We start from the raw sequence: 26552 nt of genomic DNA, 5'->3' as shown, positions 1-26552 counted from the left end.
AATAAATGGGGTGGACTCAAACAAAAAGGTTTTTTCTCAGCAAAAGAAACAATCTGTGAGGTGAATAGAGAGCCTACATCTTAGGAGCAAATCTTTACCCGTCACATATCAGATAGAGCAGTAATCACTAGGGTATATAAAGAACTGAAAAAGCTGAACACCAAAAAATTAAATAACCCAATCAATAAATGGTCCAAAGACCTTAAGAGACACTTCTCAGAAGGTGATGTACAATCGATCAACAAATACATGAAAAAATGTTCATCATCAGTAGCAATTACAGAAATGCAAATCAAAACCACTCTTAAGATTTCATCATCACTCTAGTCAGAATGGCAGCTATTATGAAGACAAACAACAATAAGTGTTGGCAAGGATGTGGAGAAAAAGGTACACTCATATACTGCTGGTGGGACTACAAATTGATGCAGCCAATATGGAAAGCAGTATGGAGATTCCTTGGAAAATTGGGAATGGAACCACCATTTGACCCAGCTATCCCTCTCCTCAGTCTATACTCAAAAGACTTAAAAACAGCATATTACAGGGATACAGCCACATCAATGTTTATAGCAGCACAATTCACAATAGATAAATTGTGGAGCCAACCTAGATACCCTTCAATAGATGAATGGATTAAAAAATGTGGCATATATACTAATGGAATATTACTCAGCAATAGAAGATAATAAAATCATGGCATTTGCAGGTAAATGGATGGAGTTAGAGAAGCTAATGCTAAGTGAAGTTAGCCAATCCCCCCAAAAATAAATGCTGAATGTTTTCTTTGATACAAGGAGGCTGATCCCTAGTGGGATAGAAAGAGGGAGCACGGGAGGAATAGACAAACTCTAGATAGGGCAGAGGAATGAGAAGGAAAGGAAAGGGACATGGGGTTAGAAATTATGGTGGAATGTGATGGACATCATTATCTAAAGTAAAGGTATGAAGACACAAATTGGTGTGAATATATTATATTTACAACCAGAGATATGAAAAATTGTGCTCTATATATATAGTAAGAATTGTAATGCATTCCACTGTCATATATAAATTTAAAAAATAAATATATTAGGTAAAGTAGAGCACAAAACCCTAATGGACATAGGCCTTAAAACAACTTGGAAAGTATATATGAAATCATTTTTATAAAAGTAAAACATACACAACTATTTATTAAATACATGAGCATCTATAGATATAAATTATAATTTGAATTAAGACATCTCATATTATATTTTTATTAAAATGGTGAAAATAATATATTACTATATATAAACCATCTATCTGAAATATACTTATCTTCTAGTAAAAATTCTTAGCTATAGAAATTTCAGTAGGAGAAAAGAGGATATATCCAAATCCTTGGACTTTTAAGTTGATACACATAAATAACAAAATACTATGACTGCAGTAGATCATGACTAAATCTCATGGATTCCACGGTGCCCACAATGACAGTACCTTGTGTATCCACTGGACACAGCACTAAGCTATGGCTTTTGTCTAAGAGCTTCTGGACTTTCCCTGTACCCATTAATGTAGCAACTACATTGAGGTGATAGCAAGGCCTAAGAATCAGACATGTTACTTATTTGTGCATTTGTGTTCTTATGTAAAACAGGGATAAAATAACACTAGCCATACAATTTCTTGTAAAGCTAATATGATGTAGCCAACATAAAGTCATTAGTACAGTGCCTAGAACATAGAAAATGCTAATGTCAGCCAATCCAATATCAGTGCTTCAGACAGGCCAGAATATTCCATGTCACAAAACTCCCCTCCACCAAATCTGAGCAATTTTATTAACTCAAAAGCTAAGTCAGTTCATCACCCACTAGGGTGTCTCAACCCAGAGTACAAGCAACAGTCACTTGGGAAACTTTGAAAAAGAACCAAGGCCCAAGATTCACCCTATAACCTCAACCCAGATACTGATTTAATAGTTTTAGGGAGTGGTCCAGACATCCATATTTTTAAAGCTAGTGTTATAAACTTATCTAGACCAGGCTGTAGTCCCTCCTGAAGACTGCTTTTCACTGCCAACAACTGAGGTCTTTTCTCTAGACACTATATATGCTATCTCCACTTAGATTAGTTCAATTTTTTTTTTTTAAATGGCAAGGTCCAATCTAGAGAGAAAGGCTTACAATAAAATTTCACTTTAAAACAAAATTTAAAAGAAAGGCCATAAAGAAAGCAAAAGAAGCAAACAGGAAGCAGGAGAGAATGGAAGAAATTAGGGTTTACTGAAAAAAAATGTAACAATTTTAGCTAATATTTACACTATTATTTTCATGTGCTAAAATTCCCAAGATCTGTATTCCATATGGTCTCATTTGAGCTTTATGACAATCCAGTGAATTATCATCATATCCCTTTTACATGTGAGGTGAATGAAGCACTGAGAGGTTAATTATTCAAGGTCATACACTGAAACAGTGACAGACTTGAATTTCAGTCCAGGATTGATTCCAAACCCTTCCCCTTAAATGTTATGCTATGCTATACTATCACCCTGTCCAAAAATAAGTCTTACCTGATATGAGGCATATATCTATAACCTTTAATTGATTTTTATTTCAAAAGTCAAGACAATAATCTACTATATTAAAACAAACACATCAGCAATGATAGTTTTTGAATACTGAGATTATAGGTAATTTTATTTATCTGCATTTGATAAATTTCCTATAATGAATATGAATTCATATTTTGAAGTAAAAATTATCTTTAAAGCAAGCTTATCACAGAATTTTTATAGTTCCCAAAGTCCGTGACAAATCTATATTACCCTCCAGAAATACTGACACTGAATAAAGAATTATTCTTTAGTGATACATAGAATCACCACAAGGGGCAACTCTTTCTCAATTTTCTTTTCATTCGTAAAAATACATGAAAAATATGTACCTGTGCACTGTCCTCCATTGGTTGGATCTCCATAATAACCCGGCATGCAGTCTTGACACTGTTTTCCTGTGGTGAGATTTTTACAGTGTTCACACACATTGTTATTGATGCAAGTGCTGTGTCCATTACACTGGCAAGCTAAAGAAAAATAGTAAAAGTATTTCAAATATCTATATGACGAGAGCTAGCTTAATAGCTAAAAAGACAGGAATTTATTTTAAAAATCTGAATCCCAGCAAACTCCAATTGTCATTTTCCAAGTTTTTTTAAATGCATAACACCTGTGCCTCGCAAATATTAACAAGACAATATAAACAATGGATTCTATGCAGAAATTTTACCTTATCTTCTATAAAATGCAGACATAATATGCAACATAAAAATTATAACTAAGGAGGTAATGTTTTTAACATTTTCCTTAAAAGTCCTTATGAATGCTTTCTAGTAAGTCACAAAAACACAAACTAAATAATATAGCTTTATAAAGGATGTTAAATGCATCTTAATTACATTTACAGTTGAAAAGAATAAAACAAACAGAAAATTATACAATAATAGATTCTTCAAGAAAATAAATTAGTACTAAAATGAACAAAAAAATCACTTTTAAATTAATTTGCACAAATGGTATCTTTTTGAGGCTAGAAAAGTTTTAAAGCTTGTGTTTACTAAAATTCTATTTGAATTTGAATTAAACAGCATAGGATTTATAAGCTCTTTTTGTTGTCTTCATAAATGAGACTAAGTCTGTTTGAACATTGATATAACAACAGAATCCAAAAATTTCAGATTGAATAAAAGTTGATACATAAAAATATATATTCTTAAAACATATTTGGGGCACTATATTAACTTAGTTTGGAAATTATCTGCCCAATCAACATCATGTCACCCTCATGAACATTTTCCCTTGTTATAATATAAAATGCATTATGAAATAATTAAGAGAAAATTTAGTATCAAATGAAAATGTTACATAACAATGATACAAAAAATACTACTTTTAGAATAGTCAGTTTTATTTTTGAATGTAGAAATATGCCTTTGAAAAAGTCAATGATGGTTACCTTATTCTAGTAAGATGTTTCTACATCAACAGTTTTCAAAAAGAAATTTATATAATTTTTATAAGAACAATGATATTATTAAAAGCTTTTGTTTTTAGTGTTATGCTTAAAAGATTAAGTTACTGCTTCATAAAAAATTTATTACTAATTAATTTACTCAGTAGAAAACAAAATTTATTGAGTGCCCACTACATGTACTTAAAGATCCAAAATAAGGAATGGAGTACGGTAAGTACTTTATGAAATTTCTGTCCACATGAAGAAATCATCAGGAAAAAAAAACAAACTCCTTTAACTATGAATAAGGGGGATGAATTTAACTCCCAACATCTAACATTTTCCTCATAGATTATCACTAATAATAATAAAATTTGCCAACAACAATAGGAATTTGGGTAGGGTGACAGACAAACAAAATTAGACAAGAGTAACCCATGCTACCTCTTACACTAGTAAGAGGTAGGGTTGCATACGCCTGTAATACCAGTAGCTGGGGAGGCTGAGGCAGTAGGATTTCAGGTTTGAAGCCAGCCTCAGCAACTCAACAAGGCCCTAAGCAACTGAGACCCTGTCTCTAATAAAATATTAAAAAGTGCTGAGGATGTGGCTCAGTGGTTATGCACTCCTAGGTTCAACCCCCTGTACCTAAATAAATAACCCGATACAATACTATTCAGCCTTCCCTTCTAGAATGTTGGATGAATACCTAATAGTTCTTGCAGAATACATTTTTACTTTACAGGTTCTAATACCAACCTGTGAAACACAAATAAAACTGAAGAGAAGTCATCAATTCTATTTTGTTTAAATTTTAAAACCATCCCAGATGGCTTCTCATTTATGGATACACAAACAGAAAAATATCAAAATAAAACATAATGACAAATTCAGCATATGATATGCAAATAAAGTACACAGTTTGGGAAAATGTTTACCCTCTAAAACAGATGTGCAACTTTAAAAAATATCTTCTTGACATTCTCAATAAATTTAAAAAATGTATACACATAAATTCAAGGTAAAGATTTACCCAACAGCATTTTCAACATAGGCTACCTTAAAAGAAATGAGAATTATCAGGTGCTAAAAATGAAGCAGGAATTTAAAGCAAGAATAGTAAAGCTTAAACAAGCAACAGGAAGCATGGGCTTTAAATCCAGCAAGGCCAGGAGATGTCACTGCTGGCATACTCAAGGATTGGAGCTAAACCGAACATGTTCATAAAGTGAAGCCATGAACTGCAGCCCCTATGTGTGAAAAAAAGTACTAAAACACATCATGAACCAAAAAAGCAGAAAAGAACCTGAAGTCTACTGAAGTATGTGCATGAAAGCAAAAAGACACTTGTTAAAAACTTAAAGCCCATGGGACACATTATGTGTTGGGTGGAAATCCACAGTAAAGGAGCTCTAAAATCAAACCTCAATATAAAATCTTCTTTGCAAGAAGAAATTTCTCATAGGCCTTAGGAAAAAGGTAGAAATGGCCGGTTAAGACAATTCCACAGCTCAGGACACATAAATATTCCACAGGACATGGACTAAAACCTTTTTTTGTAAAGAAATAGATAGTAAATATTTTAGGTTTTGCAAGCCATATAGCCTCTGTCATAAATACTCATCTCTGCCACTCTCTATAGTACAAAAACAACAAAATTAGACAGAGGACCAGATTTGACCTCCCAACCTTGGTTTGCCAATATCTATCAAGGAAAACACCACTTACTGAGTTAAATCTCACAATGAAAAACTACAACAGACCATAAAGAAGAATCAGGAGTAAAAAGGAATGAATAATAAAACTGAAAAATGCCATTCCAACCACAGAAGTAAAAGAGAGAATAGAAGATAATAAAAATATTTACAATAATTAAAGATAAAAATTTTAAACATGTTTAAAGAAATAAAGTAAGGCATAAATATAATGTCATCAAATAAAGAATATGAAAAAAATACATAGAAATTATTAAACAAGAAAATTATAAAGTTGAAAAGTACAATAACTAAAATGTTTTAAAAAATACACTAGACATACTTAACCACATATCTAAACAGGCAGAAGAAAGAATTAGCAAACTTAAAGATGGATCAATGTAGATTATAATCTGAAATACAGAGAAAAAAAATGAAGATGGATTAACAGAGCTAAGAATGCATAACATCATTAGGTGCACCAACAGGGGGCTTTGGGAGTGAAGACAGAAAAGATGCCAAAATTACTTGAAGAAATAATCTCTACAACTCCTCAAATTCAATAAACAACACGAATCTACATATCCAAGAAGATTAACAAATTCTAAACAGGATAAACACAAAAGATTCACAAACAGATGCATTATAATAAAAATGATGAAAGTCAGGGAGAAAAATCTTGACAGCAGCAAGAGAATTCACTGTGAGGAGGTCCACCTCTCAAGAAATATTACAGGACCTCTATAAGAGATACCAAGAGACCATAGAGATCCCTTCAATGTCATACAAAAAAATAAAGAGCACTGGTAATAGTAACTATTTAAAATATAAGAGTAAAAATTCATATCTCTTCTTTTTTCTGTTACCTGATTTTATATATATATGTAAATTTATATATTTTATACATAACATTAAAATATAAATTATATATAACATCATACATAAAAGTAAAGGCTAAATGCTTTCTATTTACACCTGAAGTCCACCCTCACTAATTCTGTTCCATGTTCTAGCCAGTGCAATAAGAACAAAAGTAAAATGCATGACTTGGAAAGGAAAAAAAAAAAACAACCCAACAACCCTACTTATTGCTATGTAACTTTAAGAAAATCCTTTAAAATATCTGCAAGAAAAGCTACTAGAGTACAAATAAACAATATAATAAAGTAAATTGCAGTCCTACAAAATAACAAGTAATTGGAAAATTAATCTCTTTAAAATTCCAGGCTTTTTCTCTTGTTTGTTTTTATTGTAGTTTTTTTTTTTTTTTTTTTGCTTTGGTACTAGGGATTGAACTCAGGGAAGCTTTATCACTGAGATACTTTTCCAGTCCTTATCAATTTGAAGATAGGATCTCACTAAGATGCTGAGAGTCTTGCTAAAATAGCCGAGGCTGAATTCAAATGTGCAATCCCCTTGCCTCAGACTCCCAAGTCTCTAGGATTACCAGCTTGCACAACTCCTTCTGTATAATAATTCCATTTTAGTGTGATAAAGAAATAGGATAAAACATTTTGATAACTGAAAACCATAGAAGCTACCTATGCGGTCTCCCAATGTCCTCCAAAGGAAAAGAAAAAATAAGAATTTTTAAAAGAAAACTTCACCAAAACTACACACCGTCTTTATAATCAGACAACAGAAATGACAGTCTTCAAAACAATTGTAGGTTAAAAAAGAAAAAGACAAATCCAAGGAAGGAATCTCTTTGCTCCCACACCACTGCAAGGAGATTTGTGGTGTGCTAGGCTTTACCTAGATACACCATGGAAAAGAGAAAAGAGTAGAGTTAGCCTCAAGTCTAAAATTGATACATAGGTCTGTGTCACAAAGAGAAATATTGCAGCAGTCCTTGTAGACCAGGACACCCTCTATAAGGACAAGACTTAAATGTGGGCCCAATTTGAAGGAGCAGTCTCAGGTTTAGTGTCAGGGGACAAATAAAGTACAGGGCACAAAAGGGAAAGGCCTTTTGGTAACTGGCTTTTTGAGGCATAAAAAAATATAGTGAAAAAATTAAATTCTTGCAAAAAATTAAAAAAACACCATATTCAGAGTACAGAGCACATATAACCTTAACACTATCACCAAATGTTTACTATCCTGCAGAGGATATTACCACAAACTAGGAATCTTATAAATTAAAACAGTGCCCCAAAAATTTAGTGAATCTATAGTTATTATTTAAAAAATAAGAAACCAGTTCCATCACTCTCTAATCAATGCATATTCCTCTGGAAAATTCAAACACAAAGCAGAAGACTCTAAGCTCTCCAAACAGAATTAAATACAACCAAGCCAACATTAGAGTGTTTAAGAACCCATCTTAAATCAGAAGTTCAAGCATTACAGATAGAATAGATATAAAAGAGAGAAAGAAGAAAACAGAGTTAACTAAACTCTGGTAAGAAATGAGGGGGGAAGTACCTCATTTTATGAAGTACACAAGGAAGAACAGACTCCCCTGAAAGTTTAATGAGGCATTTTAAAAAAGGAGAACAACCAAGAAAGATGTAATAAAGGAAGAAACAAAGATGGGCAGAAATGGAAAAAAATTAATATTTAAAACTATGATTCATAAATACTTCTCAGAAATAAAAGAATTCCCCTGGGCATGCTTCTGATCACTAGCCCCCATCTTCCAAAAGTAATCTCTACCGTGATTTTTTGTTGGTGGCAGTACTTGGAATTGAACTCAGGGGCACTCAACCACTGAGCCACATTCCTTGCCCTATTTTGTATTTTATTTAGAGACAGAGTCTCACTGAGTTGCTTAGCACCTCACCATTGCTGACTGAGGTTGGTTTTGAACTTGCAATCCTCCTGTCTCAGCCTCCTAAACCAATGGGATTACAGGCATGTGCCACCATACCTGGCTCTACCCTGACTTTTTTTTTTCTTTTTTATTTTTTTCAGTTGTTGATGGACCTTTATTTTATTCATTTATTTATATGTGGTGCTGAGACTCGAACCCAATGACTCACACATGTGAGGCAAGCACTCTACCACTAAGCCACAACCACAGCCCCCTCTACCCTGACTTTTCATCCATCAAATAGTTTTGCCATCTTTGACCTCTAGGTAGACTGATTAATAGACCAAGTCCTGTTTTGTGTCTGGCTTCTTTGTCTCAATGTTACAAATTTGTTCCTGCCATCTTCATTGTTCCAGTATATGGAGTTGTTCCAATTTCTGTACTGATCTGACTCTTAATATTTAAACACCTAGATGACTTCCAGATTTGATCTACTGAAACCATGCTGCTATGTACATTCTTGTACATCTCTCCTGGAGAGCCTGTGTAACTCTCTGCTGGGTATTAACCTCTAGCAGAGTTGGCAAATGTTTTCTATAAAGGACAAGAGAATAAACATTTCAGATGGTGTGAATACAGTCACAAATTCCTCCTGTCCTTATTTCCCTCTTCTTTCCACCATTTAAAAATGTAAAATCATCCAGGCTTAGAGGCAATATAAAGTAAAGTCCCAGGCAAATTTTTTACCTGGTGTGCTACACCCAGAATTCCTGGATCACAAGCATACCCTACACAATAGTTCCAAAATATTTACCATTTGGACTTTCAAAACACAGAATATGAAATATCCAATTGTTCCACATTAATGCCAACACTTAAAAATTACCACTTCATTTTAAATATACTTGTAGGTGAGCGGTAACATTTTAATGTGCTTTTAATTTACATTTCTCTCATTACTAAAGAAGTTAAACACCTTATCAATGTACGAGCCTTTTGAATATTCTCTTTGTGATGTACCTGTTCAAGTGTCTTGCCCATATTTCTATTATACATTTTATTACTGGTTTGTGAAAAATCTTAATTCTCGATAAGTTTTATTTGTGAGGTGTATGTATTATAAATACCTTCTCCCATCTTATAGCTTACTCTGTTCACTCTCTCAATGATGCTTTTTCATAAATAGAATTTCTCAATATTTTAGTACACTATATCATAATTTTCCAAATAGTTGATTTTTTGTATCCTGCTTAAAAAAGCATTGCCTACTTCAAAGTTCTTAAAAATGTCATGCTAATGTCATATACCAGAAGTTGCACTGTTTTAGCTTCCACGTTTAGATTCAAAATCTGTATGGAATTAATTTTTCCATATGACATAGGGGTCTAGATACAAATTTCAGAGATCTAATCTAACCCAGCATCATTTATTCAAAAGACCATCCTTGCCTGTTGCATGTCATTGTTTTTTTTCCCCCATATTCTATGGTTTGGATATGTGCCCCCAAAAGTTCATATGCTGGCAGCCTGTTCCTCAGTGTGGTGGTGTTGAGATGATGGAGCCTTTAAGAGGTGTGGCCTACTGGAAGGTAATTAGGGCAGTACCCTTAGAAGGGATCAGTGTAGTTCCCCCAGGACAAAGTTAGTTCTTTCAAGAGAGGATGTTATAAAACAAGGCCACCCAGTGTGCTTGGCTTCTTCTACACACTGCAGTTTCCTTTTCCATTTCTCTGCCACATTGTGATATACCAGAGGCTGAACAGATGGAGCTGCCTGATCCTGAACTTTAAAATTATGAGTTAAATTAATCTCTTTCCTTTATGAAGTATCCAGCTTCATAAAGAACACAAAAAGAACAAAGAAACCATAAGCACAGATGTTCCACGATCATGGTGGGATTACATCCCAATAAATCCATTTTAAGGTTAAAAAAAAAAGCCTTACTTCAAAAATGCTTTTAATACAACTAACCTACCCAACTTCTCAGCTTAGCAACACTGTACACTGCAGTGTATCAGTGGTTCACCCTAGTGACAGCATGGATGACTGGGAAGTCCGCTCACTGCTGCTGCCCAGCATCACAAGAGTATTGTGCCTATCCCTAGCCTGGAAAAGATTAAAATTAAAAGTAGAGTTTCTACCAAATGCCTATTGCTATCATACCACTGTAAAGTCAAAAAATAGTTATGTAGAACCATGTTAAGTCAAGGACTGTTTTTAATGTGGGCATGGTTTTACAATTTCTATCATTTTTCATGGATTTATCTGTCTGTTCCTGTACCAATTCTACACTGCTTTAACTACTATGGATTCATCATAAGCACTGACAACAGGTAATCATAAAAATTTGTATCTATACTTTTCTATTCTTGCTTTTTGAATGCTCAATGCAAAATTATGATAATACCAGTCACAGAACTCCAGAGACCATCTCTGGATCATTGCTAACTGAAATTTTTTCTTGACAAAGAAGCACTCATTTCTCTTGTCACATATATTATTCCTGCTCGTCCCTTAAAAAAAAATTGCAGAGACTTGTAGGGTTCATATCTTTTTCTTCTGCAATGCCACTGCATGCAGAACAATTATGTCTGACCTAAACACAAATTTCTCGATATTCAAAGAATTTATGAAATCACATGCATTCTTCTAACTCTTGAATTACAAAATTTTCCTAGCAAATCCTATTTTATATTTGAACTGGATGGTAGTAACCGTTCTACCCTTTTCCATTTTCTCCTTCTAAAATTTCTATTAAAAATATTCAGAATTTTTCATTATATCCTCCCTATCTTTAACAACCTATTTTCATACTTTGCATCTTGTATTGCTTAAATGAATCTCTTTCCTTTATATATAAGAAATATATATTTCTTCTGAACTCTGAATTTCACTTTCTTCATATTTACCTTCTAGTTTATTAATGATCTCTTCAATTATATCTAATCATCTATTTAATACATCCACTGATGGCTGTCAAAGCTTCTAGACCCTCTCAACAAACAGAGCTAGGAAACAATTGCATGAATACTAACTCATGTACACACACACATATTTACTTCTATGTACTTTTTAAAATAAAAATGAATTCATACTACTCTCTTAGGCTTTTATCTAGCACCAAACAGTTCATTTAGCCTTAACTCTTTGCTTATTTTTAACCTTTTCTCTGAAAGTAAGAAGCCTAGCTCCCATTAAATACAAATTACTTATTTGTTCAAATCCAGTATACAAATAAAGTATTGCTAGAAACTGTTAACTTGTACCTGTGAGAAACACATTTACCAGAGTACAGTGTATTTATGTTTGGGTTTCTCCTTTTAGTATCAAAACACTGTTTTTCCAAAAGTTAAGTAAGTCATTTTTTTGTGAGATTATGGCATTTGCAATAATATGGGTAGATTCAATTCTCACAATTTACATTTCAAACCTGGGATCCCCTAACTTCATGATTAACTTATTTTTAAATTTGTGATATGCAGCAAGAATTTGGAGGGGGGTGGATAGTCATAGGGATCAAACATAGAGCTTTGAACATGCTAGGCAAGTGCTCTATCACTGATAGAGTTTGGATTTGATATGTCCCCCAAAAGCTAATGTATAAGACAATACAAGAACATTCAGAAGTGAAAGTATCTGGTTATAAGAGCCTTAATTAATTCCTTGATGAGATTAACTGAGTGGTAACTAAAGGCAGGTAGGTTGTGGCTGGAGGAGATGGGCATTAGGGAAGTAGTGGGTATATACTTTGTATCTGGCAAGTGGGGTCTCTCTGCTTTCTGATCATCATGTGAGCTGCTTCCCTTTACCACACTCTTCCACATGATATTCTGCCTCACCTCAAGCCCCCCAAAAAAACTTGCTGTGTATGGACTATGACCTCTGAAACCATGAGCTCCAAATAAACTTTACCTCCTCTAAAATTGTTCAGTTCAGGTCTTTTAGTCACAGCAGTGAAAAGGCTGACTATAACAACTACTGAGCTACATCCCTAGCATAAAGCATGGATTTGATAAATGCATAGAGTTACATATCTACTATCTCAGTAACATACCCCCAGAAGTTCTGTACCTCATAATTTCACAGTGATGTCTCCTTAAAATCAATCCTTAACACTACTCCTAGCAAATAACTGATTAATTTTTCATCCACATACTTTCGTCTGTTTCAAATTGTCTTCTAAATGAAATAATACAAACTGTAGTCATTGGATCAAGCTTATTCCTTTAAGCAAAATACATTTATGATTCATCTATCTTTTTCTGTGAATCAATAGTTTGATCCATGTTATTGTTTTTTTTATATATATAACATAGTCTTTGTATAGGGTACTGTTACAATATGTGCCACATTCTCTTGGTTCATCTGGTCTCAGTACTGTACATTGTCAGTGTCTCATCTAAGGCATGTTCTGCAGCATCTCTCTATTTTCTGCCTCAGGGTTTTCACTTCTGCCAGGGAAAGTTATTGGTCAGACATGCTGATATACTTCTGAACTAGCAGGGAATTAACATCTACAAGAACATTGCTTAACCAGTGGGTGATAGGAGGCAGTGGTTATATGCCCCAGCCTCCCAGTACCTCAGTGGGATTAATTTTGAGGAGCATTCGACATAGTTCTTTGTAAGTCCTTGGTGGGTCTGAGTCCCAGTTTCCCAGTGTGGTAGCCAGATTCATAATGTACATATTATTAGTTTTCTGGTTACTTTTTGAAACTCTCTTCATTCCCTCACTATGCCTCCTAAAATCATCTCCCAAATAAACCACCTCACCCAACTACCTTTGTCAGGCTGTTACCTCTTCTGGACCACTCTTTACCCAATTAACCCTGTGATTTGTTCCCTCATCTACTTCAGGTGTTTATTTCACTTTTTAGTGTGGTATTTTCTCAATCTACTTTAAATAGCAAGCGTCATCCTCTTCTTTCCTTTATTTAGATACTAGCACTTACCACTATTCTAACTTCATTGTATGAAATTAATTTTATGAATTTTAATTAAAATGAGTTACATAAATGATTTCAGTCTAATTCGTTAATCTTTGTGACTTTAATACCTAAAATACTCTTTAGCACAAGTAGGCACTCTATAAAAATGTCTGAATAAATTAATTTTCAAGAAGATTGATTATATTTAGCATAAGTATTGATTTCCTATGAAGTAAGCCCCTGAAAAATTACATTTAATTCTTCAAAATTGATTAGTAATGAATACCACTGGCAGCTTTCAAAATAAGGCCAGATGACTCACAGATGCTACAGGCAACACTACAATACTTACCATAAAGTTTCAGTGTGTATACTGAATTTCTAGAGAACTCTAAGATATACAATGGTATGAACAATATTGGTTCATTCAAGGATAAACTGTAATTATTTTCATCACATTTTGATTACCTGGACACTGGATAAAGGACCACTCATAGTTTCTTTCTTTAGGGCACAGACTGCTGTCAAGTACCATCTCACTACTGTGAATCCCAGCAGGCTTCACTGGTCCCCGTGAAGACCCTTCAATGCAGTGTCCTCGTCCTGTATTACTAGGATCATTGCACCAGCCACATCCAGGCTGTTCTAAACACTGACCACAGGTTCTCAATCCGGAACAATTCTGAGCTGTGTGATAGAAACATTAAAAAATATGTTATGTGACTTTATAGTCAAATAGAATTGTAAGCTAAAGGAAAAATAAACTTAATTATGAAAAAAGATAGTGTCATCAATTATAGTTAATGAAGTTAATGTATTTTTGCACTAGTATCTATGAGATAGGAATTGGCAAGCAAATAAAATATATATAATGAACAAAGATGAGATAAATGAACTGAATTGGGCAATATTTTTAAAAGGGGATGATAATCATGACATGGAGAAAAATGAAGTCAAAACTTAGAGACTCCTGAGGACCTTCTCACTATTAATACTTTTCAGGAGCTGATCCAGGTGCCTACAAATGAGCTGTACCATTGTCTGTGATACAGAGCTGTGTTAGCCACCCCTATTATACATTCTACGGGTCCTTCAATGAGAACCTCTGCACTTTCCCCTTGGACATCAAGTATAAGTGATGCCTGCCCATTCCCTGAGATTCCTGAACCCCATTTAGACTGCTTCACAAAACCAATGCTCTTCCCAAGGGTCCAAAATACTAATATTTGCTTATATAAATAAACTCAATTTCACCCCAAGAGCACACCGAGTGGGAACAAAGGAACCTAATACTTGCTTCAGTAACAACCAGCTATGTGCACTCTTTCAGGGCTGCAGGATATCTCTCCAAGACTGATTTGCTGAAGCTCAACTTTTTGAGGTATAACCTATGAGACTTGCTACACTTACTATTGTTGCGATGTCATGAAAGTCTGACATCATCATATTCATAATCATTGCTCTGTGATGCTTTAAGCTTTAATCTCAGCATCCTATACTGGGCTGAAATATTCTGTAATTCTTTTATTTTTACTTTGCTATGACTGGTATACTTTATTTGAGAATTGTTTATCTATTAAAAAAAATAGTGATATACATTTAAAGCACCATGAATGATGTTTTCTATCACTTGCTAGAAAAGTCCAGAGGGGGGAAAAACAAGGTAAATTTCTGGCAGACTCAGTTTCATTAGTGTAGTATTAACAACTTAGCTGGCACTCAGTGTTTAACATTGCTGAAAGAAAAATGTTCCTCAGATTACTATAAATAGGAATGGTGTGGGTTTCTTTTTTTTTTTTAATTTTTTATTGTGGGTTGTTCAAAACATTACAAATTTCTTGACATATCATATTCCACACTTTGATTCAAGTGGGTTATGAACTCCCACCTTCACCCCATACACAGATTGCAGAATCACATGAGTTACACATCCATTGATTTACATATTGCCATACTAGTGTCTGTTGTGCTCCGCTGCCTTTCCCATCCTCCACCCTCCCCCCTCCCCTCCCCTCCTCTCTCTCTACCCCCTCCACTGTATAACCCTGAGGGTCTCCTTCCATTACCATGCAATTTCCCTTCTCTCTCCCTTGCCCTCCCACCTCTCATCCCTGTTAAATGTTAATCTTCTTCTCCTGCTCTTCGTCCCTACTCTGATCTTAGTTACTCTCCTTATATCAAAGAAGATATTTGGCATTTGTTTTTTAGGGATTGGCTAGCTTCACTTAGCATAATCTGCTCTAATGCCATCCATTTCCCTGTAAATTCTATGATTTTGTCATTTTTTAATGCAGAGTAATACTCCATTGTGTATAAATGCCACATTTTTTTTTATCCATTCGTCTCTTGAAGGGCATCTAGGTTGGTTCCACAGTCTTGCTATTGTGAACTGTGCTGCTATGAACATCGATGTAGCAGTGTCCCTGTAGCATGCTCTTTTTAGGTCTTTAGGGAATAGACCAAGAAGGGGAATAGCTGGGTCAAATGGTGGCTCCATTCCCAGCTTTCCAAGAAATCTCCATACTGCTTTCCAAATTGGCTGCACCAATCTGCAGTCCCACCAGCAATGTACAAGTGTACCCTTTTCCCCACATCCTCGCCAGCACTTGTTGTTGTTTGACTTCATAATGGCTGCCAATCTTACTGGAGTGAGATGGTATCTTAGGGTGGTTTTGATTTGCATTTCTCTGACTGCTAGAGATGGTGAGCATTTTTTCATGTACTTGTTGATTGACTGTATGTCCTCCTCTGAGAAGTGTCTGTTCAGGTCCTTGGCCCATTTGTTGATTGGGTTATTTGTTATCTTATTGTCTAATTTTTTGAGTTCTTTGTATACTCTGGATATTAGGGCTCTATCTGAAGTGTGAGGAGTAAAGATTTGTTCCCAGGGTGTAGGCTCCCTATTTACCTCTCTTATTGTTTCTTTTGCTGAGAAAAAACTTTTTAGTTTGAGTAAGTCCCATTTGTTGATTCTAGTTATTAACTTTTGTGCTATGGGTGTCCTATTGAGGAATTTGGAGCCCGACCCCACCGTATGTAGATCGTAGCCAACTTTTTCTTCTATCAGACGGCGTGTCTCTGATTTGATATCAAGCTCCTTGATCCATTTTGAATTCACTTTTGTGCATGGCGAGAGAAAGGGATTCAGTTTCATTTTGTTGCAAATGGATTTCCAGTTTTCCCAGCACCATTTGTTGAAGATGCTATCCTTCCTCCATTGCATGCTTTTAGCCCCTTTATCAAATATAAGATAGTTGTAGTTTTGTGGATTGGTTTCTGTGTCCTCTATTCTGTACCATTGGTCCACCCGCCTATTTTGGTACCAGTACCATGCTGTTTTTGTTACTATTGCTCTGTAGTATAGTTTGAAGCCTGGTATCGCTATACCGCCTGATTCACACTTCCTGCTTAGCATTATTTTTGCTATTCTGGGTCTTTTATTTTTCCATATGAATTTCATGATTGCTTTCTCTATTTCTACAAGAAATGCCGTTGGGATTTTGATTGGTATTGCATTAAACATATAGAGAACTTTTGGTAATATCGCCATTTTGATGATGTTAGTTCTGCCTATCCATGAACAGGGTATATTTTTCCATCTTCTAAGATCTTCTTCTATCTCTCTCTTTAGGGTTCTGTAGTTTTCATTGTATAAGTCTTTCACCTCTTTTGTTAGGTTGATTCCCAAGTATTTTATTTTTTTTGAAGATATTTTGAATGGAGTGGTTGTCCTCATTTCCATTTCAGAGGATTTGTCGCTGATATACAGGAATGCCTTTGATTTATGCGTGTTGATTTTATATCCTGCCACTTTGCTGAATTCATTTATTAGCTCTAATAGTTTCTTTGTAGAGCCTTTTGGGTCTGCTAGGTATAGAATCATGTCACCTGCAAATAGTGATAATTTAAGTTCTTCTTTTCCTATTTTGATGCCTTTAATTTCTTTCGTCTGTCTAATTGCTCTGGCCAGTGTTTCGAGAACTATGTTGAACAGAAGTGGAGAGAGAGGGCATCCCTGTCTTGTTCCAGATTTTAGAGGGAATGCCTTCAGTTTTTCTCCATTCAGAATGATGCTAGCCTGAGGCTTAGCATAGATTGCTTTTACAATATTGAGGTATGTTCCTGTTATCCCTAGTTTTTCTAGAGTTTTGAACATAAAGGGATGCTGTACTTTGTCGAATGCTTTTTCCGCATCTATCAAGATGATCATATGGTTCTTATTTTTAAGTCTATTGATGTGGTGAATAACATTTATTGATTTCCGTATATTGAACCAGCCTTGCATCCCAGGGATGAATCCTACTTGATCACGGTGTACAATTTTTTTGATATGTTCTTGTATCCGATTCGCCAGAATTTTATTGAGGATTTTTGCATCTAGGTTCATTAGAGATATTGGTCTGTAGTTTTCTTTCTTTGAAGTGTCTTTGTCTGGTTTAGGTATCAGGGTGATGTTGGCCTCGTAGAATGAATTTGGAAGTTCTCCCTCCTTTTCTATTTCCTGAAGTAGCTTGAAAAGTATTGGTATTAGTTCCTCTTTAAAGGTTTTGTAAAATTCTGCTGTATACCCATCCGGTCCTGGGCTTTTCTTAGTTGGTAGTCTTTTGATGGTTTCTTCTATTTCCTCAATTGATATTGGTCTGTTTAGGTTGTCTATATCCTCCTGACTCAATCTGGGCAGATCATATGACTTAAGAAATTTATCTATGCCTTCACTATCTTCTAATTTATTGGAGTATAAGGATTCAAAATAGTTTTTGATTATCTTCTGTATTTCTGAAGTGTCTGTTGTGATATTGCCTTTTTCATCCCGTATGCTAGTAATTTGAGTTCTCTCTCTTCTTCTCTTCGCTAGCATCGCTAAGGGTCTGTCAATTTTGTTTATTTTTTCAAAGAACCAACTTTTAGTTTTGTCAATTTTTTCAATTGTTTCTTTTGTTTCGATTTCATTAATTTCAGCTCTGATTTTAATTATTTCTTGCCTTCTACTTCTTTTGCTGTTGTTTTGCTCTTCTTTTTCAAGGATTTTGAGATGAAGTATGAGATCATTTATTTGTTGTTTTTTTCTTTTTTTTAAGGAATGAACTCCAAGCAATGAATTTTCCTCTTAGATTTAGGGGTAAGGCAATCAGGATAACAGCTGATCTTTCAACACAGACTCTGAAAGCTAGAAGATCCTGGAATAACATATTTCAAACACTGAAAGAAAATGGGTTCCAACCAAGAATTGTGTATCCAGCGAAATTAAGCTTCAGGATGGAAGATGAAATTAAAACCTTCCACGATAAACAAAAGTTTACAGAATTCGCAGCTAGAAAACCATCTCTTCAAAACATCCTCGCCAAAGCATTACAGGAAGAGGAAATGGAAAATAACAATGAAAACCAACAGTGGGAGGTAGGACAGTAAAGGGGGGCGGAAATAATCAAAGAGGAAAACAAACCATGTTTAGTAACAGAAATAAACAAATATGGCTGGAAGAACAACCCATATCTCAATAATAACCCTAAATGTTAATGGCTTAAACTCACCAATTAAGAGACACAGGCTAGTAGAATGGATCACAAAACAAGACCCAACAATATGCTGCCTACAGGAGACGCATTTGATAGGAAAAGACATACATAGGCTGAAGGTGAAAGGTTGGGAAAAATCATATCACTCATATGGACTTCGGAAACAAGCAGGAGTGTCCATACTCATATCAAATAAAATAGATTTCAAGCCAAAGTTAATCAAAAGGGATAAAGAGGGACACAACATACTGCTTAAGGGAACCATACACCAACAAGACATAACAATCATAAATATATATGCCCTGAACAATGATGCAGCTATGTTCGTCAAACAAACTCTTCTCAAGTTCAAGAGTCTAATAGACCACCATACCATAATCATGGGAGACTTCAACACACCTCTCTCGCCACTGGACAGATCTTCCAAACAAAAGTTGAATAAGGAAACTATAGAACTCAATAACACTATTAATAACCTAGACTTAATTGACATATATAGAGTATACCACCCAACATCAAGCAGTTACACTTTTTTCTCAGCAGCACATGGATCCTTCTCAAAAAATAGATCATATATTATGTCACAGGGCAACTCTTAGACAATATAAAGGAGTAGAGATAATACCATGCATCTTATCTGATCATAATGGAATGAAACTGAAAATCAACGATAAAAGAAGGAAGGAAAAAGCATACATCACTTGGAGAATGAACAATAGGTTACTGAATGATCAATGGGTTATAGAAGACATCAAGGAGGAAATTAAAAAATTCTTAGAGATAAATGAAAACACAGACACAACATATCGGAATCTATGGGACACATTGAAAGCAGTTCTAAGAGGTGTGGGTTTCTTGAAGAATATCAGGAACTCATTATGGTAGCTGTGTATACACACTAGAACATTAAAGATCTGAAGAATTTATCAATGATGATATTCTTTTTTGTGAATTCTTTTCTTTTATCCAATCTCAAGAGATTGGATAAAAGAAGATAGAGAGTAAGTACTACCTCTTATATTTCCTTAATAAGAAATAAAAAAGAAAGACTACTCTGAGTCATTGAACACAAACAGCTATTGTTAACCTTGTAGACAAATAATTCATTAGTATGAAGAGTTTTCCCTTTGAAATTCACATTTCTTCCAACAGTGCCCAGTAGTGAATGACACTTCATTTAGAAGAAAAATGAACATTTCATATCCTGCCATCCCTCCTTAGTTTATGTGGTTTGAAATATTTCTCTTATGTCTATGTACTTAGTCCATGGTACTATTAACTGGTTTACTCCCATTGTCCTCAAAACTATATTGGCTTGCTGTATAATTCATAGGACATAATGCAAAAATCAAATTAGTTATGGTATGTTCACATTCCAATTATTTACTATCATGTGATGGTTTGCAGTAAAATTTACCTAGGTCTTACGCAGAATAAATTTGATTTCTAATATACTATAGCCTATGCGTATTTCCTAGGAAAACAAATTTTATCTTAGAATTATTTTTAAGGAAAGATGATCATTAAGATATCTTAGCATTACAGACAAATTAAATTATTCTCAATACAACACTCCTGCTAGTGCTTTCTAAACAGGTAGGGAAATCTTAGGTTAAAGAATCCTGGGTTTCTTGCCCTGAATGACAAACTATTAATTTTTTAGTTTTGTTTATCTAATCAATTTTAGGATTTAAGGACAAGTTATAAAATGTCATGTTCAAAGCAACATCTAAGTCTCTTGGATTTCATTTTCAATATAAAACTATTGAATAGGGTAATGTTGGTTTCATTTTGGTTCAGGAATGGAAAATAACATGTACTGTTGAAAAACTTTTTTTAAAAAAAATCATTTTTTTAGTATTTAATAATGACTCAAAAACTAACAGATTTTTGTTTTATATTTTTCTTACAGATAAATAGTATTACAGCACAAATTGGGTGTCAACATACTTTATATACAAACAGAAATATGAAAAATCATGGTATATATTGTGTAATAAGAATGGTAATGCAGGGGCTGGTGTTGTGGCTCAGAGGTAGAGCACTCACCTAGCATGCATGAGGCACTGGGTTTGATCCTCAGCACACATAAAAAAATAAAATAAAGATTTGTGTTCACCTATAACTAAAAAATAAATGTTTTAAAAAAAGAATTGTAATGCATTCCACTGTCATTTTTTTTAAATCAAAAAAAAAAAAAAAAAACAGTATTACAGGAAAGGTTATATACGCTGTGCTATTGTCCTTAATGTTATGGATAGTGTAGAGACTATACTTGAATTAAAGAACATTAAATCAATCATTTTATTTTATTTATTTGGGGGGCTTTTAATGTGAAATTATAAAATATTCATTGTGATTTTTTTTAAATGTGTAAGGATTGGAAAAATCAATCCACAAGAAAACTGTCATCAAATTTAAGAAATGACTGCCTTTAATTGTAAAAAAATATCAAGTTTTAAATTAGACAAGTAAATAAAATCTACCAAATACTAAAAGAAATACAAATTTTTGCCAAGCACAGTGGCACACTCCTGTAATCCCAGAAGCTAGGGAGACTGAAAGCAAAAGGATAGAGAGTTCAAAGCCAGTCTCAGCAACTTAACAAGGCCCTAAGCAACTTAGCAACACCCTGCTAAGTGGTTAAGTACCCTAGGTTCAATCCCCGGAACCAAGAAAAAAGAAATACAGATTTGTGAAAAATATATTCTCAAGTTTCTTATTATTCTAGTTTTACTATTTCACTTTGGTTTCATTTTCATTTGAACTTCTATATATTAAAAACTAAATCTTCTATTATTACTTTAAATAATGCCCTTAGAAATTCATTTTCACAAATAAAGCATCTATTTTAAAGTTATCAATTATTAATAATCCTACTTATTAACAAAGCTTTCTCAGAAGCCGTTAGGCAAAATTAATCTTGAAATATATTTCCTTTCTTCAATTTGTGAATTTTAAACATTGATGCCGCAATATGGTAACTGGAGAATATTGCTAAATTCACATTTGCCTCTCATTTCCAAAGATGAGTTTCCCTTAAGTTCCTTTTACCAGAAAACCAATCACTGACACAGTTTTCTAAAAGCAACATGAAACTTAGACCTTTTCTAAAATAATGCTTTATTTGAAACTATAAATATTTTTTAAAGATTACTATAAATGTTAAATAATCAGGCACCTATAGTAGAAAATGATAATATAAATCTATTATATATAATTAATCATAAAAAGATACAAAGCTAGGGATAGCGATATAGCTCGGTTGGTAAAGTGCTTGCCCCCCATGCACAAACCCCTGGGTTCAATCCCCAGCACCACAAAAAATAAATAAATAAATAAATAAATAAATAAATAAATAAATAAATTTTATATATATATATATATATATATATATATATATATATATATATGAAGCTAAAAGCATGAAAAAGTCATCATCCAAAGGTCAACAACTTGAAAAAATAATAGTTGCTTTAGTTCTTAGATTTTGAGCAAGAATGTCATCTTCACCCCTAGTCACAATTTTATTTTTTGGCATTTTTTTTAAAACTCAGTACAAATTTGCTGGTTAAAAGTACAATGAAAAAATAATAATAATTGAAAATAAATTTGTTTTTCACAAAAAGCGGATCAGTGCCAGGTAAGTTCTACTTGCAGAAATAGGAGGTTGCCTTGAGGTAAGATACAATACCCTTCTTCCCCACAATGATGCACAGACCATATAATTAAAAAACTCTGCAACAAAAACAACCATTATAGTAGTGCTGACATCATCAGCACAAATGAAGCCTACACAGCCACAGGAATGGCACACATGACAGAGAAGATAACTCAGATTTCACTCTAAGTAACTTAGTTCTTAAGAGAATAAAAGCTTAGAAACTTTCATTTAACCTACCTTTTTTTCCTTTTTTAAAGTGAAATATATCACACATATGGAGTAGAACATAAAGAAAAATGTGAGACTAATAAAGTATTATAAATAAACACTCTGTTCCTGTGCACAGCTTGAAAGTGAAACATTGCCTCCCTTCTGCCACTTCCCAGTCAGCACCCCAGTCTTCTCCCGGAACTACCTATTACCTGACATTTACGAGAACAAGTCTGTGCCTTACTCTATTGCCACCTACATATGCATTCCTAAACAATACAGTTTAGTTTTGTCCATTTTTTAATATTATCTAAATGAACTCTATCCGTACCTAATCTTCCATGTTTGGCCTCTTTCACTTAACATCAATGTTTGTGGAAAGACAAAGAGGACCACTTAGGATAGGAGAGGCTAAAGACCATCTCATCTCCTCAATAGTCTCCAGCCCTGATAGTCAACTCCCCTAGCAGCTGGCCTCTAGTTATAAGATGATTTCTATGCTACAAAAGCTACTTCAGACCAACAACCCCTCAGTGTCTATACAAAGTCCCTAAAAGGAGATAGCAACAAGGAGCTCAACCTATAATATACCCAGATATGCCCATTCTAAGCTTATGACAAGAGCCTGGGAGAGAAGGTGTGTACAACTTCAGCTGGGCATTCTAGACTGTAGTATGTCACTTTTTTGTCTCTATAAGCAACAGTGGTACCCATAAGGAGTAAACACTGGTTTTTGACTAGATTCCTCAGGCAAGGAGCCATCCTCCCTGGGAATGACCAAAAGCCAGAACAAGCCAGTGAGTCTCCACCCGGCACTGTCTACACAGCTGACTCCCTCTAAGTAAAAAGATAAGTCATTCAAGCAAGAAGGGCTAATAATAACTACAAGGCCATGTTTTCCGGAGGCCACTAGATCCCAGCAGTGAGCAGACACTCACAAGCCTCAAAAAACAATAGAATAGATTCACCACCAAAAGAGATCCCAGAATTATCAAGTTGTTTACTGCTCACTTGAACAGCCTACCTCTTAAAAGCAAAATTTTAAAGCTCAGAAGGAGAAGAGAGGAAGAGCAGTGGATGGGAAGGATGCAAGCTCCTGCAGGGATGGTTGTCTATACCTCATCACAATCATGTTGCCACTGATGGCTTCTATGGAAGGAATACAAAACAGCCATCAGTCTTACAAGAAAATCTTGAGGATATTTGGGAAATTTAGATGGAAAACTAAGTTATGGCCCACACTCCTAGAAAACCTTTAAGTGGCCCCATCCCAGCAGAAAGGACCAAAAGGAAGCTGGTGAACTGATACAAAACCCTGAACTGGACCTAAAAGAGTTGTAGGATGGGAGGAGAGGCAAGATAATGACAGTGGAGAACTGAGAGCTATCTTTAAGAAAAAGGAATTAAACTTGGGATAAAGATCTCCTAGAGAGGTTTCTCTAGTAGAGAATTGAAATAGTTTCTTCCTCTGTCCATTTAATAACTTTCAACCATGAACACATGCCTGAGTTTAACAGATACTGCACCCCAAGTAATTATCTGTGTCCCCTTTGGCTGAACTGTAACTGCAATTGCTTTGGGGGCTGGCATAAACACACCAGTATATTCACTGAATGCAATCATTTCAAACTCTGCTTTTTACAGGTTTAAGTACTGGAAAAAAAATAAATTCTAAGGACTCTTGGTCCCTCTGTCTTGACACTCAGAATTTGAGAAATAGAAAACTGAGAAAGAATAAAAAATTCCTTTCATTTTATCTATGCCTGTTAACACTCAGCAAGTAAATGAATGTTTTGCTTTGTTCAAATCAAGGAGCCCTGGATGAACATAAATTTGGACACCAACTCTATCTCAGATAATTCTACAGCTACCTGTGGTGATGCAATGGTAACTCTTGGGCCCCTACAAAGCATATTATTTTTTTAAAAAAATCTAGATCAATTATAAGATGGAAAGTACCTTATGAGTGGGACATGGATGCAACATTGAGAAGTGGGTGGCAGGAGCAGCAAGAGTTACCTTTTCACCTTTCTAATTCCGAATATGAACAGAACAATTAATTCAGGTCCCTATGGACAGGCACATTTTTGATCAGCCTCAGTATGGGAGACAGGATTATGGGAAGACAAACCATATTCTCTGTTAGCACAGTACTAGCTAGGGCAAGGACCTTCTCCCAAGCAGAAGGAGCTGCACAGGTTCTGAACTCCCACCCAGGCCACCAAGTGCTATAAGAAGAGTGATGTAATTCCCTTGGCAGCTGCATTCTGATGCAGTCTATTTGGCAAGCAGAGCCACTCTCATAACCATAGGATACCCAGTATCAAAACTTCAGTCAGATGTATCCTTATCCTGTACTCCATATAAAATATGGGACCAGCAAGGGACAGAGCTTTCTCTTGAAGAGTAACCCACAGCAAGTCCAGCGCTTCTCTACTGTCATGACTCTCCATATGACACCAAGATTCTGCATCCTGCATTTGTAATATGTGTATCAACATTGATATTTTTTGATCAAAAAAATGCTTATGTGAATCTAATCATAAAAAAATAATTAGACAAATACAAATTTACAGCCTTATAAAACAACTGACAATAAGATTCTTCAAAAATATCAAAGTCATGTAAGAAAAAGAAGACAGGAGAACTGTATTACATTAAAGGACAGTAAAGAGGAACAACAAAGCAATATGTGATTCTTGAGGTGAGCATTGCCATGAAGTGTCATGTCACCTCCAATCTACACTCAAGAGTTCAGAGGGAAGAGACTATAAATGTGGCAAAATGTTAATTTTTAGGGAAAGATATTTAGTGGAATTCAAAATGATGATACAATACAAATCAGAGGCTAATACCACTAGCAGATTTTAAACATGGCTGTGACAATATTTTTTCCTCATTAGTTGAAACTTCCTAAAATGTCTTATTCCTCACTCTGTCACAGAAATATGATTTATGTTGTTGTTAAATAAACAGTCACTCTAGGTAAACACTTACGGGAGCAGGTGGCAGTCTGCCACTCCAGACACTGCCCATATGGAAAGGAAATGATGTAGGCATTGGAGTCGACGCACCGCCTTGTACTGCTGCACCACATGCACTCCATGCCATTGCTTGTGCAGTTGGAACAGGACGTCCTTAGAGAGCATGGCTTTTTGCATGGCCTTGCATTTTGATTTGGGCTAACTGGAATAAATCAGCAATATAAGTATTTCATTAATTAAGTGCATTTTAACACAAATGTATGGGTTTCATTCTGTTATTTATGGAATGTTTCAATTAAACCAAGTGTGTCATCATAACATAATGTGATAAATAAAAATAAAGATGATATGTCAATACTACTTAAATTTACTATTAAATTTGAAAATCTGTAATTCCTGTAAAGTTTTAAATTCCTTACAAATAGTACCGTTCTAAAAATTATGAACAGTAATATAATCTGCAACCTAGTTTTTCTATGTACTTGATACTATACATTATTTACTTCCCCAGCCACAATTTTTTATGTAAATATTCCACATGTTATCACAGCAAACATCTTAGCAGTGAACATGTGTCTGACGTAAACAAACAATAAAAATACAACTCACTGTAAAATGTCTATGCAAATACAATATTCATAATACCCTTAGGATAGTCTTAGGATAGTTATTATCTTTTTTTAAAAAGTAAATAATAAGGATATAGAGAAAATAGAAACTATGCACTGCTGGTGGGAATGTAAAATTGGTGCAGTCTCTATAGAAAAGAGTATGGCAATTCCTTAAAAACTCAAACAGAATTACTATATGATTTAGCAATTTC

General features: G+C 34.6%; 1 protein-coding gene across 3 annotated transcripts in view; it reads right to left on the bottom strand.

The window, feature by feature from the left end:
* Nucleotides 1–26552, bottom strand: part of Atrnl1 (attractin like 1) — a 725103-nt gene that overhangs the window by 522053 nt on the left and 176498 nt on the right. For all 3 annotated transcript variants that reach the window (XR_009227328.1, XM_058581325.1, XM_046450211.2), the window contains 3 exons: nt 25743–25931; nt 13824–14042; nt 2917–3054 (listed from right to left, as the gene is read on the bottom strand). Coding sequence is in view for 2 of the 3 variants with exons in the window: in XM_058581325.1 (XP_058437308.1) it covers nt 2917–3054; nt 13824–14042; nt 25743–25931 (546 nt within the window). In the remaining variant the exon portion in view is untranslated. The remainder of the gene's footprint in view (nt 1–2916; nt 3055–13823; nt 14043–25742; nt 25932–26552) is intronic.

This window comes from Marmota monax, unplaced genomic scaffold (assembly GCF_021218885.2).
Source record: "Marmota monax isolate L192 unplaced genomic scaffold, Marmota_monax_Labrador192_F-V1.1 WCK01_AAM20220418_F8-fsc00004, whole genome shotgun sequence".
Taxonomy (NCBI): Eukaryota; Metazoa; Chordata; class Mammalia; order Rodentia; family Sciuridae; genus Marmota; species Marmota monax.
This window is presented reverse-complemented; position numbering and strand designations above follow the sequence as displayed.